The sequence below is a fragment of the Coregonus lavaretus genome, assembly GCF_964263955.1.
Source record: "Coregonus lavaretus genome assembly, chromosome: 39".
NCBI lineage: Eukaryota > Metazoa > Chordata > Actinopteri > Salmoniformes > Salmonidae > Coregonus > Coregonus lavaretus.
In genome coordinates this window covers 30,631,831-30,651,747 of record NC_140026.1, presented here as the reverse complement: position 1 = coordinate 30,651,747, position 19,917 = coordinate 30,631,831, and the positions used below count along the sequence as shown (strand labels likewise).

Below are 19,917 nucleotides of genomic sequence, written 5' to 3'. Positions count from 1 at the left end.
CTCTTGGTGTGGGGAGAACATACCTGTCCTCCCACCCCCATGTGGCAGTCTTTCAATTCTACAAAAAGAGAACATGGAGTTACAAAAAATATACATGGAATACTAGGCCTACAAACAGTTAGACCAACCCTCCATTACAATACTACAGTACATTGGTACAGTGATGTACTGAAACATATATTTACTTACAGTATACTGTGGTACAGTATATAGTATGTCATACAGTAATTGCTGTCAACATTTACATACTGTACTATAATGTCAAAAAAAGGTAATTACCTGTTCTCTTCTCTAAATCTTCGGATTATGGTGGACACAGTGAATCTACTGATGTTTGGTTGTACCCTTTGTCCAGCCTCCCTCATGCTCATACCATGGACAAGAACATGGTCAATCACAGTAGCTCTGATTTCATCAGATATTACTGTTCTTTGTCTTCGCTGACCACCTCGACCACCTCGACCTCCTCTCACACGAACTCTTCCTCTCAGATTTCTATCCATTGTAGGGCCTCACAAACCAGTGCTCTCTGAACTGGCTTACTGTATATGTTCCCTCACATCATTAGCCACAAGTGTGATCAATTTTGAGTTGTTGTGTTCAAGTGGTGACACCTGTGCTCTAATTGTGTTTGACTTTTGTCACCTGTGCTCACCATTATGCAGCACGGGTGCATCACAATGAAAATGTGTTGGCAAGTTATGTCTAAACAGGTGAAAAGTGCTTATGGTTTTGCCAAAAGAGTGATTGATTCAATCAGTGGGTTCAGGCAACTGAGCATTTGGTTCAGACAATAGGGTTTAGTGTTCTAGCAATTGAGAAAAACTGTAATACATAAAAAACAACCTCCTAAAAGTTTTATTATATGATTCAGAATCTAATGAATGCATGGCGGCAGCCATTATGCACCAGATTGTTCACCACACATTGCAGTGGAGAGCTGAGGACTAACACATACTGCTACATTTAGTTCTGTATCTGTCTCCCCTTCAGATATAATTTGAGAGAGAGAGAGAGAGAGAGAGAGAGAGAGAGAGAGAGAGAGAGAGAGAGAGAGAGAGAGAGAGAGAGAGAGAGAGAGAGAGAGAGAGAGAGAGAGAGAGAGAGAGAGAGAGAGAGAGAGAGAGAGAGAGAGGTAAGTTAATATTGATTTTGTGCATAAGGTACGGCATCTCTGCAGGTGATCTGTCTATCTGGTCAAAATCACTGATGCAGGTCCCCCTTCACCGTCTGGTAGTATGGATAACCTAATATTATGTCTCCAGAGAAACCTGTATTCAAATGAAGACTTTTTAAAGATTTGCTCTAGAATGAGGACCTTTAAGAGAATACACGCTAATACAGCTCTGGGTGTAGATTCAGAGCGTATCTGAGTTCTTTATTGCAGTTCTATCAAGTATTTATACCATTGGCAGACTTTTTACACCATTGGCATATTTGTATATGCACAAAAATAAGGATATTTTGGTTTTGTACACAGCCATACGATATGTGGCATAGAAAAGTACAGTCTTAGACGAGTACATGGGGAGCTATATCACTGCAGATGATATGTCTATCTTGTCAAAATCTGATACACGCTCTGGTGGTATAGATAACTTGTTACTATGTCTCCAGAGAAACCTAGATTCAAATAAAGATCCTATCTACAGTGGGGGGAAAAAGTATTTAGTCAGCCACCAATTGTGCAAGTTCTCCTACTTAAAAAGATGAGAGAGGCCTGTAATTTTCATCATAGGTACACGTCAACTATGACAGACAAATTGAGGAAAAAAAATCCAGAAAATCACATTGTAGGATTTTTAATGAATTTATTTGCAAATTATGGTGGAAAATAAGTATTTGGTCAATAACAAAAGTTTCTCAATACTTTGTTATATACACTTTGTTGGCAATGACACAGGTCAAACGTTTTCTGTAAGTTTTCACACACTGTTGCTGGTATTTTGGCCCATTCCACCATGCAGATCTCCTCTAGAGCAGTGATGTTTTGGGGCTGTCGCTGGGCAACACGGACTTTCAACTCCCTCCAAAGATTTTCTATGGGGTTGAGATCTGGAGACTGGCTAGGCCACTCCAGGACCTTGAAATGCTTCTTACGAAGCCACTCCTTCGTTGCCCGGGCGGTGTGTTTGGGATCATTGTCATGCTGAAAGACCCAGCCACGTTTCATCTTCAATGCCCTTGCTGATGGAAGGAGGTTTTCACTCAAAATCTCACGATACATGGCCCCATTCATTCTTTCCTTTACAGGGATCAGTCGTCCTGGTCCCTTTGCAGAAAAACACCCCCAAAGCATGATGTTTCCACCCCCATGCTTCATAGTAGGTATGGTGTTCTTTGGATGCAACTCAGCATTCTTTGTCCTCCAAACACGACGAGTTGAGTTTTTACCAAAAAGTTATATTTTGGTTTCATCTGACCATATGACATTCTCCCAATCCTCTTCTGGATCATCCAAATGCACTCTAGCAAACCTGGACATGTACTGGCTTAAGCAGGGGGACACGTCTGGCACTGCAGGATTTGAGTCCCTGGCGGCGTAGTGTGTTACTGATGGTAGGCTTTGTTACTTTGGTCCCAGCTCTCTGCAGGTCATTCACTAGGTCCCCCCGTGTGGTTCTGGGATTTTTGCTCACCATTCTTGTGATCATTTTGACCCCACAGGGTGAGATCTTGCGTGGAGCCCCAGATCGAGGGAGATTATCAGTGGTCTTGTATGTCTTCCATTTCCTAATAATTGCTCCCACAGTTGATTTCTTCAAACCAAGCTGCTTACCTATTGCAGATGCAGTCTTCCCAGCCTGGTGCAGGTCTACAATTTTGTTTCTGGTGTCCTTTGACAGCTCTTTGGTCTTGGCCATAGTGGAGTTTGGAGTGTGACTGTTTGAGGTTCAAGTTCATACAGGTGCCATTAATACAGGTAACGAGTGGAGGACAGAGGAGCCTCTTAAAGAATAAGTTACAGGTCTGTGAGAGCCAGAAATCTTGCTTGTTTGTAGGTGACCAAATACTTATTTTCCACCATAATTTGCAAATAAATTCATAAAAAATCCTACAATGTGATTTTCTGGATTTTTTTATTCTCAATTTGTCTGTCATAGTTGACGTGTACCTATGATGAAAATTACAGGCCTCTCTCATCTTTTTAAGTAAGAGAACTTGCACAATTGGTGGCTGACTAAATACTTTTTTGCCCCACTGTATCAAACTACTATAGGCGGAATTAGGTGTTTTTGTCTGGGGTCAAAATGACCCCAAAGTACTTGAATTTTTTAAAGTCCATATTGATACAGAAATACTAAACAATGTTTTTGATTCATTAAGAACAACTTAATTGACAAAATCATGAACGTTTTGAAGAATTGAATAAACAACCTTTGGGCTATGATCAAAAATATACTCATTCGTTAGTATGAGGGTTAATACCACTACTGAGCCATGAAATCCTATGCTAGTCTCAAGGTTACTATAGAGTGGTAGTGCACACATGATAACCACCATGTAAAGAGTAGGAAATCATGAATCCCCACTTGTAATGTCTACAGAGTCTTAATTGCTGTGTCTAGAAAAGAACAAGGAGAATGTGCAAACATAACAGAGCGCTGTCTCCTTAATTTCTTTTAACTCCACATTGACTAAGCATCTCAGTGTGGCTATTCCCAAAATCCTGTGCCTTCTGTCATTCTAATCTCACAAGTCTTAAAATATGACCCTGGACGGTGTTTTAAGGTAATCAAACCCTCTCAGCCCCAAAGAGGAGGCCAGAGATATCAAAGGTTGTCTCAGCTTGTTTTTCTCCCGTTTTCTCCTCGTCTGTTTGCAGTGCTGTGTCTCGCAAGGACTGGCACTGGAGGTTTTGCGCCCTAGTGTGAACCTGTGTCTCAGGTACCAGTGGCCCAGTGGGGTCATACTTAGGGCTGTTACAGTGACCGTATTACCACCACACTGGCGGTCACGAGTCATGACGGCAGTCAAATTCCATGACCATTTAGTCACGTAATTAGGCTTCTCCAAGCTCTGATGCTGCTGATGGTCATTAGTTGCCTACCAAACTTGCTAACTGCCTGGTCCTCAGTACTCTGTTGTTCCTCTAATCACTGACATCAATGCAAATGTAATCGAAAATCTAATCAAACACTTCATGAGAGCCCATGAGCTCATGTTGTGCAACATTTCTATAGGCTATGCAATTGCGTTAGAAAAGTGATGGCCTCTATTAAAAAGAGGAGGGTCCCATCAGCTTTCTATAGGCTAGGCCTGCTATATTGATTTCTCAACTTTCCTAATATTAAGCACATTGCTTCTATTTACAACAGGAGTATAGCCTACCTGGCTGGCATGAAAATGAACCACGGGAAAAGGGTCCTCCATTTGCTATTTAAGTGCATAGATGACATGTATATTTTTTTGCGCTGCCCCTGTTTCGAGACGGGTGCATGATAATGGTCCATTCTAAATCAAAACAAATGTACACATATATATTTTAGTACATGTAAAGACAAGATTAAATCAAGAATGGGTGACAATATTAGCCTATCATTCATTAATGATATATTATCACTTTTAAATGATGCCCCACTTAAGGCAAGAAACAGCACATGCTTTTTTTTGCGACTTTTTCAAATCATAGTTGCACACCGCATGTAGCCTAGCCCATAGGCCTATATGTTTTGATAAGATTTGTATCACAACTAAAGTGGCCAAATAAATTCTTAAAATGAAGCACATTAATCCGCTTTATAATGGGTGAGGAGCCTAACTGGCAGCGTGTGAGTTTCAAGTTTGGGGAAGATAATTTTCACCATACAAATGCACCTTTATAATAAAAGCATTACATGTGAGAAAGACCTGATCACGTGACAGAGAGCCATGTGAGTGAGAGGTGCTTCGGCACGCATCCGGGAGATATTATAATCAGCCAAAGGGCACATCAGCCACTGGCCGCAAAAGGCATTATTTAGGGGGCATTACGGCCACACAAAGGGGATGCAGCCGGGAAATTCAAGGCATTATCAAGTGCTTGTCAAATTGTGAATGAGAGACTGATGAAGTGTGTACGGCCTGCTCAAAAAAACAAAGCAGAGCTCATGCCTTTCATGCAACTTTTTTCAAATCATCATTAGAGTCGCATCATGCAGCCTTAGAATGTATAAAACATCCAAACATATAGCCCAACATTTGTATCACAACTTAAAGTTTTAAAAAATAACTCTAAATTAAGCATATAGGAGTACCTATTTCTTTGTTGACAGAGGAAGGCCCTCAAAATTGTCAAAGACTCCAGCCACCCTAGTCATAGACTGTTCTCTCTGCTACCGCACGGCAAGCGGTACCGGAGTGCCAAGTCTAGGTCCAAAAGACTTCTCAACAGCTTCTACCCCCAAGCCATAAGACTCCTGAACAGCTAATCATGGCTACCCGGACTATTTGCACTGCCCCCCCACCCCATCCTTTTTACGCTGCTGCTACTCTGTTAAGTATTTATGCATAGTCACTTTAACTCTACCCACATGTACATATTACCTCAACTACCTCAACTAGCCGGTGCCCCCGCACATTGACTCTGCAACGGTACCCCCCTGTATATATAGCCTCCCTACTGTCACTTTATATTACTGTATATATAGCCTCCCTACTGTCACTTTATTTTACTTCTGCTCTTTTTTTCTCAACACTTTTTTTGTTGTTGTTTTATTCTTACTTTTTTTGTTTAAAATAAATGCACTGTTGGTTAAGGAATGTAAGTCAGCATTTCACTGTAATGTCTGCACCTGTTGTATTCGGCGCATGTGACCAATAAAATTTGATTTGATTTGATTTGAACTCAACAAAGAATAGCCGCATGTGTTTGGAGAAGATATCCTATTTTATTCAGCTATGTTAAATTGTATTCTTCATACTATAAAATAATGCCACGGTTCTAAGCAAATCTTGTCTGCTAAATGAACCTAGTGTCGCCACAGCCATATGGCATAGCCAGATCAGGGCCTAACATAAAGACAACTCAGGGTATGCTATTATGTTCTTCTGAAATAGACTCTATTTTCTTCATACCATGTTTCTTTAGACCTGTCGAAAATAAATACGTGATTTATTGTGATGGTTTAAGCTATATTACATGGATTTATTTGACTTTTTAAAATGTAGATGTTACAAAGGTCTGTATCAGTGGCTTGTAGGCTATGCGTGGAAGCCAGGAGATGCTAAATGTGTTTATGTTAATTAATGGTCAATTACTGTGAGACTGGCAGTTATTTGCTTGACAATCACCAGATGACAAAATTTCATGACCGCCACAGCCCTAGTCATGGTTTAGGCATTTGTCAAGTAGATTTGAAGGTGAGCCACAGAAAGTCGGAGTTGAGCACAAGGGGTTTTAGTGGCAACCATAAGTCTGACTTCTCCAGAACTGTCAAATAATCAGTCAACACTGAGAAGTTATGTCACTCTGCATATGACACCTTTCATTAAATCATGATACAACTAGTCTTAACAGGGAAAAACACAAAGACATACAGTTTAATTAGGACTGCACATCATAGTCACCTTCCCCAAAACACATGCAAGCATACTTTGTGTTATATAAAAAATGGAATGTCATAGAAGTGTTTGTTTTGTGTCTTTTTACAGGGTTCCCTCGGGCCTCCTGGCATCCCAGGTGTTGATGGGCTGAAGGTAAGATCATTGTTATAGAGGAAGACCTGATAGATGTGACACATAGGTAGATGACAGATTTCAATAGCTTTATTTGCAGATTACCTAACCTCGTCCCCAGGCTCGAATTGCTGACGCATAGTGCCTGGTAACAGTGTGGGACTGTTTGGAATTTAGGGGGTGTAGATTTACTGAGTGACATGCTAATTAATTCAAATTCTGAGTAAATCACACGACTATGGGGCATGGCTCTAAATCGAGGCAGAAGATGGAAGGAACCTGTGACAGTTCTTTTAGATGGGACTTTGAAAAAGTGTGAAAATTGCCAATCAAAATTGATGTCTATCACATAAAACACGTTATTTTTGGGAAGCCCAATTGATTCTGAGTTTGGGAATATAACGTTTATATGTAAAAACTATTTTTAAGATGCATACTTTCTTGTTTAAATCAATTGTGCTGCTCATGCTTTGAAGTCCACAATGTAGGGGGGAGGTTCTAAGGGTTATGCAAGATGGTGATGGACTGAGAGATCAGCCAATTAAAACCGGTGGCTGTTTTCGCCACTCCTACCATAGGCTTCCATTGAATCCATTCAAGTTCCATTCTGAGAAACTGTGAAACCAGACTGTTCAACAGAGAGAGAGCCGGCTGGTGGACGAGATAACAGATTACCTAACAACCTGGTGTTTTAACCTAGGATAATAATTTATGTTATTCCTGTATAATACCCTACTGTGGAAATATTCTATAACTGTTGGGTTTTATTTGTAGGTTTATTGGTATATTGGTTTATTGGTTTATTTGGATCGCCATTAGCTTTTGCTGAAGCAGCTGCTATTCTTTCTGGGCTCCACAAAAAACACAAAACATGACAAGTAATAAAACACTGTTACACTAATAGACAAGACAAATTGAAAGTACAAACAATACAAAAAGTGTGTCTGTGTGTGCGTGTGTGTGTCTTTTTGTGTGTCCCCTCACAGTCCCATCGTTCCATGAAATGTTGTTTAACCTCTTAAGGACCTGATCCTTTTTTTCAATTTTCGCCTAAAATTACATACCCAAATCTAACTGCCTGTAGCTTAGGACCTGAAGCAAGGATATGCATATTCTTGATACCATTTGAAAGGTAACACTTCATCCAATGAAGCATTGCAGTACTGGACTATTTTGTATCAAGTCTGCCCAAATGTGCCGAATTGGTCAATTGATACATTTTCAAGTACATAACTATAGAGAACTTACAAAAATGATATGGTTATACAAAATGTAAGTTTATAGACTCCCAGGAATGTCATACATGATGGATCATTAGCTTATACACTAACTTTCACACATCTAGATGGCCGGGCGGGGTGGGTGTGGTGCCAGACAGCAGGGGTTCAAACTGTAGAACCCAGTTCCTACATTTGTTTATAAAAATTGATTTGATCAAACAAAACTATGCTACATTTTATCTCTGGGACCCTTAGGATGACAAATCATAGCAAGATTACTGAAAGTATTCACCCCCCTTGGCATTTTTCCTATTTTGTTGCCTTACAACCTGGAATTAAAATTGATTTTTTGGGGGTTTGTATCATTTGATTTACACAACATGCCTACCACTTTGAAGGTGCAAAATATTTTTTGGGTGTGAAACAAAGTCAATACTTTGTAGAGCCACCTTTTGCAGCAATTACAGCTGCAAGTCTCTTGGGGTATGTCTCTATAAACTTGGCACATCTAGTCACTGGGATTTTTGGCCATTCTTCAAGGCAAAACTGCTCCAGCTCCTTCAAGTTGGATGGGTTCCGCTAGTGTACAGCAATCTTTAAGTCATGCCACAGATTCTCAATTGGATTGAGGTCTGGGCTTTGACTAGGCCATTCCAAGACATTTAAATGTTTCCCCTTGCAAAATGTTATAAATTGATTTGCATTTTAATGAGGGAAATTACTATTTGACCCCTCTGCAAAACATGACTTAGTACTTGGTGGGAAAACCCTTGTTGGCAATCACAGAGGTCAGATGTTTCTTGTAGTTGGCCACCAGGTTTGCACACATCTCAGGAGGGATTTTGTCCCAGATCTTCTCCAAGTCATTAAGGTTTCGAGGCTGACATTTGGCAACTCAAACCTTCAGCTCCCTCCACAGATTTTCTATGGGATTAAGGTCTGGAGACTGGCTAGGCCACTCCAGGACCTTAATGTGCTTCTTCTTGAGCCACTCCTTTGTTGCCTTGGCCGTGTGTTTTGGGTCATTGTCATGCTGGAATACCCATCCACGACCCATTTTCAATGCCCTGGCTGAGGGAAGGAGGTTCTCACCCAAGATTTGACGGTACATGGCCCCGTCCATCGTCCCTTTGATGCGGTGAAGTTGTTCTGTCCCCTTAGCGGAAAAACACCCCGAAAGGATAATGTTTCCACCTCCATGTTTGACGGTTGGGATGGTGTTCTTTGGGTCATAGGCAGCATTCCTCCTCCTCCAAACACGGTGAGTTGAGTTGATGCTAAAGAGCTCGATTTTGGTCTCATCTGACCACAACACTTTCACACAGTTCTCCTCTGAATCATTCAGATGTTCATTGGCAAACTTCAGACGGGCCTGTATATGTGCTTTCTTGAGCAGGGGACCATGCGGGCGCTGCAGGATTTCAGTCCTTCACGGTGTAGTGTGTTACCAATTGTTTTCTTGGTGACTATAGTCCCAGCTGCCTTGAGATCATTGACAATATCCTCCCGTGTAGTTCTGGGCTGATTCCTCACCGTTCTCATGATCATTGCAACTCCACAAGGTGAGATATTGCATGGAGCCCCAGGCCGAGGGAGATTGACAGTTCTTTTGTGTTTCTTCCATTTGCGAATAATCGCACCAACTTTTGTCACCTTCTCACCAAGCTGCTTGGCGATGGTCTTGTAGCCCATTCCAGCCTTGTATAGGTCTACAATCTTGTCCCTGACATCCATGGAGAGCTCTTTGGTCTTGGCCATGGTGGAGAGTTTGGAATCTGATTGATTGATTGCTTCTGTGGACAGGTGTCTTTTATACAGGTAACAAGCTGAGATTAGGAGCACTCCCTTTAAGAGTGTGCTCCTAATATCAGCTCGTTACCTGTATAAAAGACACCTGGGAGCCAGAAATCTTTCTGATTGAGAGGGGGTCAAATACTTATTTCCCTCATTAAAATGCAAATCAATTTATAACATATTTGACATGCCTTTTTCTGGATTTTTTTGTTGATATTCTGTCTCTCACTGTTCAAATAAACCTACCATTAAAATTATAGACTGATCATGTCTTCGTCAGTGGGCAAACGTACAAAATCAGCAGGGGATCAAATACTTTTTTCCCTCACTGCATTCTCTCAACCAGCTTCACCCAGAATGCTTTTCCAACAGTCTTGAAGGAGTTCCCACATATGCTGAGCACTTGTTGGCTGTATTTCCTTCACTCTGCTGTCCAACTCATCCCAAACCATCTCAATTGGGTTGAGGTCGGGGGATTGTGGAGGCCCGGTCATCTGATGCAGCACTCCATCTCTCTCCTTATTGGTCAAATAGCCCTTACACAGCCTGGAGGTGTGTTGGGTCATTGTCCTGTGGAAAAACAAATGATAGTCCCACTAAGCACAAACCAGGTGGGATGGCGTATCGCTGCAGAATGCTGTGGTAGCCGTGCTGGTGAAGTGTGCCTTGAATTCTAAATAAATCACTGACAGTGTCAGCAGCAAATAACCCCCACACCATAACACCTTCTCCTCCATGCTTTACGTTGGGAACTACACATGCGGAGATCATCCGTTCACCCACACCGCGTCTCACAAAGACTCTTCGGACAAATTTCCACAGGTTTATTGTCCATTGCTCCTGTTTCTTGGCCCAAGCAGGTCTCTTCTTATTATTGGTGTCCTTTAGTAGTGCTTTCTTTGCAGCAATTCGACCATGAAGGCCTGATTCACACAGTCCCCTCTGAATAGTTGATGTTGAGATGTGTCTGTTATTTGAACTTTGGGTCTTCCATTCCTGTGTCGGTCGTCATGAGAGACAATTTCATTATAGCACTTGATCGTTTTTGCGACTGCACTTGAAGAAACTTTCAAAGTTCTTGAAATGTTCCGTATTGACTGACCTTCGTGTCTTAAAGTAATGATGGAATGTCGTTTCTCTTTGCTTATTTGAGCTGTTCTTGCCATAATATGGACTTGGTCTTTTACCAAATAGGGCTATCTTCTGTATACCCCTCCTACCTTGTCACAACACAACTGATTGGCTCAAACGCATTAAGAAGGAAAGAAATTCCACAAATTAACTTTTAAGAGGCACACCTGTTAATTGAAATGTATTCCAGGTGACTACCTCATGAAGCTGGTTGAGAGAATGCCAAGAGTGTGCAAAGCTGACATCAAGGCAAAGGGTGGCCATTTGAAGAATCTCAAATATAAAATATATTTTGATTTGTTTAACACTTCTTTGGTTACTACACAATTCCATATGTGTTATTTCATAGTTTTGATGTCTTCACTATTATTCTACAATGTAAAAAATAGTAAAAATTAAGAAAAACCCTTGAATGAGTAGGGGTGTCCAAACTTTTGATTGGTAGTGTAAGTCTCCATAGCCTTGGTTTCCGGACCCGACAGCGAGTACAGTCATCCCCGGGTGGGGTGGTGCCTGGGAGAAGGTCGATTCCGCAGTCTTAGCGTCGGTGCGGCGGAAGCGAAGTGGCACCGGCCTCACTGAACACCTCCCGGAGATCCTGGTACTCCACGGGAATGGCAGAGAGGTCAAAGGCAACTTCCGAGCCCCCAGGAAGACGTCCCGGGGCAGGCTGCGCTGACTTCAGGCAATGAGCGTGGTAGAACGGGATCCAGCCCATGATGAAACCAGTAGACCAGACAATAAAGGGGTTGTGTCGCTGGAGCCAAGAGAAACCCAATACTATGGGAACCTGAGGAGACTTAATTAGCAGGAATTGGATCGTCTCGCTGTGGTTCCTTGATACTCGTAGTTTGATGGGGGTGGTATTGTGGGTGACCTGGCCTATAGAGCACCCGTCCAGTGCTCTAACGTCCATGGGAATGGAGAGGGGCTGAGTGGGGATGCCCAGCTCGACGCCAGGGTAGTGTCCATAAAGCTCTTATCGTCAATGAGTACCCGGAGAGATTTTGACTGGTTCCCCCACCACAAACGATGGCATGAAAGGGGATGCGAGTAAGGGGAGAGGAAAAGAGTACCCACCAGAGTTCTCGCTCCTACCGGTGAGCCTGGTCTTTTAGCGGACAGGTGGACACAAAATGACCAGTAGTCCCGCAATACAGGCAACTCTTTGTATGAAGCCTGTATTGCCGTTCGCCTGGAGACAGCCTAGCTCTGCCTAGTTCATCGGCTCGGGAAGAGGTGAATCGGCAGACTTCGGAGACTCGGGTAGCATCTGGTTCTCTCGGCAACCGAGCCGTCGGGGACTTCCGGGATGCCTTGGAGGCATCGGACTTCCTCTCCTTCCATCAATCCGAATGGTCAAGCCGATGAGTGAGTCAAAATCTGTCGGTAGTTCCCGGGCTGCAAGCTCGTCCTTAACTTCATCCGATACTCCGTGCAGGAACGTGTCGAACAGCGCTTTCGGGTTCCAGGCACACTCAGCTGCCAACGTGCGGACATCCACTGCATAGTCTGCCACACTGCGGGATTCTTGCCGAAGCTGGAGTAACTTCTGGGCAGCCTCTCTCCCGGACAACGTTGCATCGACAACCTTCTTTACCTCCTGCATGAACTCCTCCAGACTGAAGCATACGGCCGACTGTTGTTCCCACACTGCCGTAGCCCAGGCGAGAGCCCTCCCGGACATCAGCGTGATGAGGTATGCTATCTTAGAGCGGTCTGAGGGGAAGGAGGAGGGCTGCAGCTCGATGATGAGCGAACACTGAGTGAGAAATGCCCGACAGGTTCCCAACTCTCCAGCGATGCGTTCCGGGGAAGGTAAGCAGGGTTCTCGGGAAACCGGGGTGGCCGGGGAGGCCGCGCTGCTAACAGCCGGGTTACTGAGGAGCTGGGAGGTTACCGTCGTGGTAGGCTGCCTAACAGACAACCCGCGGAATGTGTTAAACGCTCGGTCATGGCGTTCGGCCAAGGTCTGGAACCCTTCCATGAGACCACAAAGCAACTCCTCATGCCTTCCAATGGTGGCTCCTTGGGAGGCGATGGCGTTGCGGAGCCACCATTGGAAGGCAAAGAGAAACGGCAGTCCATCATTACTTTAAGACATGAAGGTCAGTCAACACAGAAAATGTCAAGAACTTTGAAAGTTTCTTCAAGTGCAGTCGCAAAAATCATCAAGTGCTATGATGAAACTGGCTCTCATGAGGACCACCACAGGAATGGAAGACCAAGAGTTACCTCTGCTGCAGAGGATAAGTTCATTAGAGTTACCAGCCTCAGAAATTGCAGCCCAAATAAATGCTTCTCAGTGTTCAAGTCATAGAAACATCCCAACATCATGTAGTAACCAATAAAGTGTTAAACAAATGAAAAAATATATTCTTCAAATAGCTACCCTTTGCATTGATGACAGCTTTGCACACTCTTGGCACTCCCACATATGCTGAGTGCTCTGCGGTCCGACTCATCCCAAACCATCTCAATTGGGTTGAGGTCAGGGGATTGTGGAGGCCAGGTCATCTGATGCAGCACTCCATCACTCTCCTTCTTGGTCAAATAGCCCTTACACAGCCTGGAGGTGTGTTGGGTCATTGTCCTGTTGAAAAACAAATGATAGTCCCAGTAAGCCCAAACCAGATGGGATGGCGTATCGCTGCAGACTGCTGTAGTACCCATGCTGGTTAAGTGTGCCTTGAATTCTAAATAAATCACTGACATTGTCACCAGCAAAGCACCATCACACCTCCTCCTCCATGCTTCACGATGGGAACCACACATGCAGAGATCATCAGTTCACCCACAACAAGTCTCACAAAGACACAGCGGTTGGAACCATAAAGGACACATTTCCACCGGTCTAATGTCCATTGCTCGTGTTTCTTGGCCCAAGCAGGTCTCTTCTTATTATTGGTGTCCTTTAGTAGTCGTTTCTTTGCAGCAATTTGACCATGAAGGCTTGATTCACACAGTCCCCTCTGAACAGTTGATGTTCAGATGTGTCTGTGATTTGAACTCAGTGAAGCATTTATTTGGGCTACAATTTCTGAAGCTGGTAACTCTAATTAACTTATCCTCTGCAACAGAGTAAACTCTGGGTCTTCCATTCCTGTTGCGGTCCTCATGAGAGCCAGTTTCATCATAGCGCTTGATGGTTTTTGCAACTGCACTTGAAGAAACTTTCAATGTTGTTGAAATGTTCCGTATTGATTGACCTTCATGTCTTAAAGTAATGATGGAATGTTGTTTCTCTTTGCTTATTTGATCTGTTCTTGCCATAATATGTAGTTGGTCTTTTACCAAATAGGGGCATCTTCTGTATACCCCCCTACCTTGTCACAACACAACTGATTGGCTCAAACGCATTAAGAAGGAAATAAATTCCACAAATTAACTTTTAACAAGGCACACCTGTTAATTGAAATGCATTCCAGGTGACAACCTCATGAAGCTAGTTGAGAGAATGCCAAGAGTGTGCAAAGCTGTCATCAAGGCAAAGGGTGGCTATTTGAAGAATCTCAAATATTTGTTTAACACGTTTTTGGTTACTACATGTTTTCATATGTGTTATTTCATAGTTTTGATGTCTTCACTATTATTCTACAATGTAGAAAATAGTAAAAATAAAGAAAAACCCTGGAAAGAGTAGGTGTGTCCAAACTTTTGACATGTAGTGTACGCCTAGTTTCCTGAAACGATTAAAAATGTTTAATTACGAACCTTGTTTGTTTAGCCACAGAAAAAGACCATGGTTGGCTGAGGTAATGAATGGGCTGGACATGCCGGGAGATGAGTTTGGATTGGTCTGCCATGTAGCATGCTTCTGTCTATAACTTGAGTTGGTCAGTATGTGCCGTTTTTGAAAGATATAAAGTTAGCCATGGAGAACTACAAAAGTTTTGTCAATTTTCTCAACAACATTGATGCCCTGAATTTAGCAGGCGCTATCGACAGATCAGTTGGAAAAAGTGAAGGTTCCATTGAATCACTTTATATCTAACCCCAAGACAGAATTGTGATGTTAGAACCAAACCATTTTTAGAGGGCATATCACAAATCCCTCCCAAGTTTCCGGACATCAGCAGGGTCAATTATGTTGAGTCACTGAGCCCTCATAGGACCCGAGCTTGTTGCAAGGCCTTGGTGGAACCTAATCAGCCAAGATTTTGAGGCTATGCAGTGGTGCTGCTGGGCAAACGAAAGACCCAGCTCCGTCCCTCCCAGTCTAATGATTTGATTTGCTATTATTGGCTGGGTGCGAGAGGGAGGTGAAAACTCTCACCCCGTCCCCTGGGCCAGGGAGGTAGGACGGGATGTGGTTACTTGTCAGCTCATTGGCACCATCGCCCCAATGACAGAGAAGGCCTTATTTAGCATGCCGAAAGGGACCTGGCCCCTTCTCACTACCTCTCAGCGAAGTGTCCCAGTAAGCCCTTAAATCAGGGGCAATCTGTTCAATGCTCTTGAATTTGTCAACAGTTATGATGTTTCTCATGCTAGTCGAGACTATGGATGAGACTACAGAAGCCAAGATGTGAAATCAGCACCAATAGTGTGTTACTAAGCACTGCCTGCTGTCAACTGCCATTTATTAACAGCTACTATGTACTAAAACAGGTATTCTAGTCTGAATAGCCACAATTATCCCATTTAATTTCCAATGTTCTTATCTGTTTGTAAATTATGAATAAGCCATTTAAAGATTATTGGTAAATATAATTGCTTATCTGCTGTTTCGCACACAGGGTGACATGGGAGAAGATGGGCAAAGAGGTGAAGTCGGGGAGAAGGTATGTCAATTCAACTTCACCTTCTTTCCTTTGTGTTTACTCCTGGAACCTGATAGAGAGAGAGCCTGGCTCTAGAAAGGAGCAACAGCTTAATGTGAGCAATTTGAGAAACAAACAGTGGAAAGGAGCTGAAGTAGCCAGTGAAAGCAGAAGCTAAGAAAATAAGTCAGGCACTCCTGGCACTTAACATTCTTTCTTTGCGTGTAAGTGTGCCTAATTGTTGCGCTTCGGTTATGCTACATTTCCTGGTTGGATGCTTCTTGAGTTAATATGGGGCCATTTATCATTAAGACAGCTCATCTATTTATCCTACATTCCAACAATAAGGGGCAGGTCTTTGCAGTACGCCTTGTGTCAAACCAGCCTACTGGTTTGCCCATGCCTTTCAAAAACAAGGCATCGTTTCACACAGTAATCATGATTTTACTGATTTGTGTATTTGTGGGAGCCCAGTCCCAGATTAGTTTACAGTTGAACAATTCTAGGTGAAAATTGGTAATACTTTATAATACTGTTCATAATAAACCATTGATAAGGTATTTAGAAACAGTTTGCTCAACATTTTATTAATGTAAGAAAGCTAGTTATTCACACATTTTTAAACAACTTGATGATTCAAAATGATCCACTGGTCCTTATAAACCATTTACTAATCATTAGTAAAGTATTATTGCAGTCCCTAATGTCAGGGATATTTATACTTTATAAATACTTTTAAAATGTTTTGAGGAACCAGTGTAATTTCTAACAAAAAGATGGACATGCCTTTGGTAGTCATTCCAGCAGTACTTAATGGTCTCAAAATGACCTAGAACATATCAATGGTTAAAAAATAACCACAGAGGATGTTTTAACTAAATATAAAAATGGTATTCCAAAACAGTCACATTGTTGTAGTAGTGTGATGTGTCTATGCTGAGTAAAGTAACTTTTTTCATACGAAAATGCTAAAATTAGCATTTGTTGACAGTGACCTTGTGTGGAATGCAGTCAACCAAGGTGAGAAAACAAACATCTAAATACATAATTTCGCTGAACTATTCCACTATGTTTAAAGGGTTACTACATTTAAAGGCCAAGTAAAAGTGCAGCCAAACAAAGCATTGTGAAACTAGTCTGCGGTCAAAAGACTTAAGCACTGGAAATATTTAAAGGTTATATTGTGTGCGTAACATTTCTACCTGCAAATACCTTTAAATGTCAATCACATCAAGGAATATAAATCCACTTGAGAAAAACTTGCCGGTCTGACCAGTTGTTGTGTGTAGGCTAAATCTCCCTGTTTTATGATTAGTTTGCATTCGCAAGGTTTGCAGTTTAGCAGACGCTCTTATCCAAAGCCACTACAGTATTGAGGGCAGAGATTCTTGAACTTGTCCTGCTTGGGAATCAAACCCACAACCCTGGCGTTGCAAACGCTATGCTCTACGAACTGAGCCACGTGGGATCATTAGCAAAACATTCACATCCTTTTTTACAGTTTTTGTGATTAGAATGTTATATATATTTCCTTAAATACCCCCTCCAGCCTCCTTAGCACCTCATTTATCACGTGATGTAAATAATAAAAGGTACATTTATATAGGTGGTGCAGGTCTCCATGACACAACTGAGAGGGTGGGCTTGTCTTCTATTTTGTATTTGAATGTATTATGGATCCCCATTAGCTGCTGCCAAGGCAGCAGCTACTCTTCCTGGGGTCCAGTAAAATTAAGGCAGTTATACAATTTTAAAAAATTACAATACATTCACAACAAATTTCACAACACATTAAGTGTGTGCCCTCAGGCCCCTACTCTACTACCACATATCTACAACACAAAATCCATTTGAATGTGTGTGTATAGTGCGTATGTTATCGTGTGTTTGTATGCATGTATGCAATTTCGCTGCTGCTACTCTGTAAATTATTTATGCATAGTCACTTTAACTCTACCCACATGTACATATTACTTCAACTAGCTCAACTAGCCGGTGCCCCCGCACATTGACTCTGCACCGGTACCCCCCTGTATATATAGCCTCCCTACTGTTATTTTATTTTACTTCTGCTCTTTTTTTCTCAACACTTTTTTGTTGTTGTTTTATTTTACTTTTTTTTATTAAAAATAAATGCACTGTTGGTTAAGGGCTGTAAGTAAGCATATCACTGTAATGTCTGCACCTGTTGTATTCGGCGCATGTGGCCAATACAATTTGATTTGATTTGATTTGATGTTTGTGTTGCTTCACAGTCCCCGCTGTTCCATAAGGTGTATTTCTATCTGTTTTTTAAATCTAATTTTACTGCTTGCATAAGTTACTTGATGTGGAATATGTAGTCATGGCTCTATGTAGTACTGTGCGCCTCCCATAGTCTGTTCTGGACTTGGGAACTGTGAAGAGACCTCTGGTGGCATGTCTTGTGGGGTATGCATGGGTGTCCGATCGGTGCATTCAACATGTCAATAACTCTCACAAAAACAAGTAGCGATGAAGTAAATCTCTCCTCCACTTTGAGCCAGGAGAGATTGACATGTATATTATTAATGTTATCGCTCTGTGTACATCTGTAGCTCAGTTGGTAGAGCATGGCGCTTGCAACGCCGGGGTTGTGGGTTCGATTCCCACGGGGGGCCAGTATGAAAAATGTATGCACTCACTAACTGTAAGTCGCTCTGGATAAGAGCGTCTGCTGAATGACTAAAATGTAAGGGCCAGCCGTGCTGCCCTGTTCTCAACCAATTGTCCTTCTTTGTGGCACCTGACCACACGACTGAACAGTAGTCCAGGTGCGAAAAAACTAGGGCCTGCAGGACCTGCCTTGTTGATAATGCTGTTTAGAAGCCAGAGCAGCGCTTTATTATGGACAGACTTCTCCCCATCTTAGCTACTGTTGTATCAATATGTTTTGACCATGACAGTTTACAATCCAGGGTTACTCCAAGCACTTTATTGTCCTCCATTGTTCCCACAATTATGGCTGATGACACAACTCCATTGATATGTTCTCTGCCATTTTGTGACCTGGAATGTCTACCAATGGCATGTCCATAATTTTATGAGAAATTACACTGGCCGCTCAAAACAATTGTAAGGTATTTATAAAGGATAAATAGTTCTCAATTTAAAAAGACACACTCAGCCAAGGATGTTTAAACACACTGTGAATATACACTCTTTCCATTACAGACTGACCAGGTGAAAAGCTATGATTCCTTTTTGATGTCACCTGTTAAATCAACTTCAATCAGTGTAGTGGCGCAGGAGGAGTTGGCTGCCGTTTTTACGGGCTCCAAACCAATTGTGCCATAGTGTGTGTTGTTTTGCGTTATTTGTAACTTATTTTGTACAAAATATTTCTGCCACAGTCTCTTATGACCAAAAAGAGCTTCTTGATATCAGGACAGCGATTACTCACCTCGTACTGGATGAAGATTTATTCTTTAACGAGTCGGACGCGAAGGATTTACTTCAGACACCCGACAAGGCCCAAATCCCCGTCATTTGCAGGAGAAAGAGACAGAGATATCGGGGACATAGGTCGGGGTGTCTGCAAGGATCCGACAGCAAGTGGGTAATCTGCCTCTACCATTAGTTCTATTTACCAATGTGCAATCATTGGATAACAAAATAGACGAGTTACGATCACGAATATCCTACCAACGGGACATTAAAACCTGTAATATCTTATGTTTCACCGAGTCGTGGCTGAACGACGACATGGATAACCTACAGCTGGCGGGGTTTACTTTGCATCGGCAAGATAGAACAGCTGCCTCCGGTAAGAGAAGGGGTGGCGGTCTGTTTATATTTGTAAACAGCAGCTGGTGCACAAAATCTGATATTAAGGAAGTCTCGAGGTTTTGCCTGACTGAGGTAGAGTATCTTGATAAGCTGTAGACCACACTATATACCAACATATACCTATATTTCTGCAGGGAAACATCAGCATGTTAAATGTGCAACCAGAGGAAAAAAAAACTCTATACCACCTTTACTCCACACACAGAGACACGTACAAAGCTCTCCCTCGCCCTCCATTTGGCAAATCGGTGGGAAGCATTGGAGTCCGCATAGGCCAGCATCCCTGTGGAGACTTTCGACACCTTGTAGAGTCCATTCCCAGACGAATTGAGGCTGTTCTGAGGGCAAAAGCGGGTGCAACTCAATATTAGGAAGGTGTTCCTAATGTTTTGTACTCTCAGTGTAGAATATAACTGACCAGTATTACATTTTAGCCCTGGTCTCCCTTATGCACTCAACCTGACAGGCCGAGTGCTAATGTGCCTAAACCATGCTGCTGCTAAATATTTCCAGTTCGCTCATTTTTTGGAGTTAAAAAATAAATG

General features: G+C 42.4%; 1 protein-coding gene across 1 annotated transcript in view; it reads left to right on the top strand.

Annotated features, from left to right (window-relative positions):
• LOC311113065 (uncharacterized protein) overlaps positions 1-19,917 on the top strand; it is a gene marked incomplete at its 5' end in the record, with an annotated part of 408,058 nt that overhangs the window by 330,234 nt on the left and 57,907 nt on the right. Inside the window, 2 exons of the mRNA XM_084156203.1 lie at positions 6,634-6,678; positions 15,542-15,586. Coding sequence (XP_084012329.1) covers positions 6,634-6,678; positions 15,542-15,586 — 90 coding nt within the window. The remainder of the gene's footprint in view (positions 1-6,633; positions 6,679-15,541; positions 15,587-19,917) is intronic.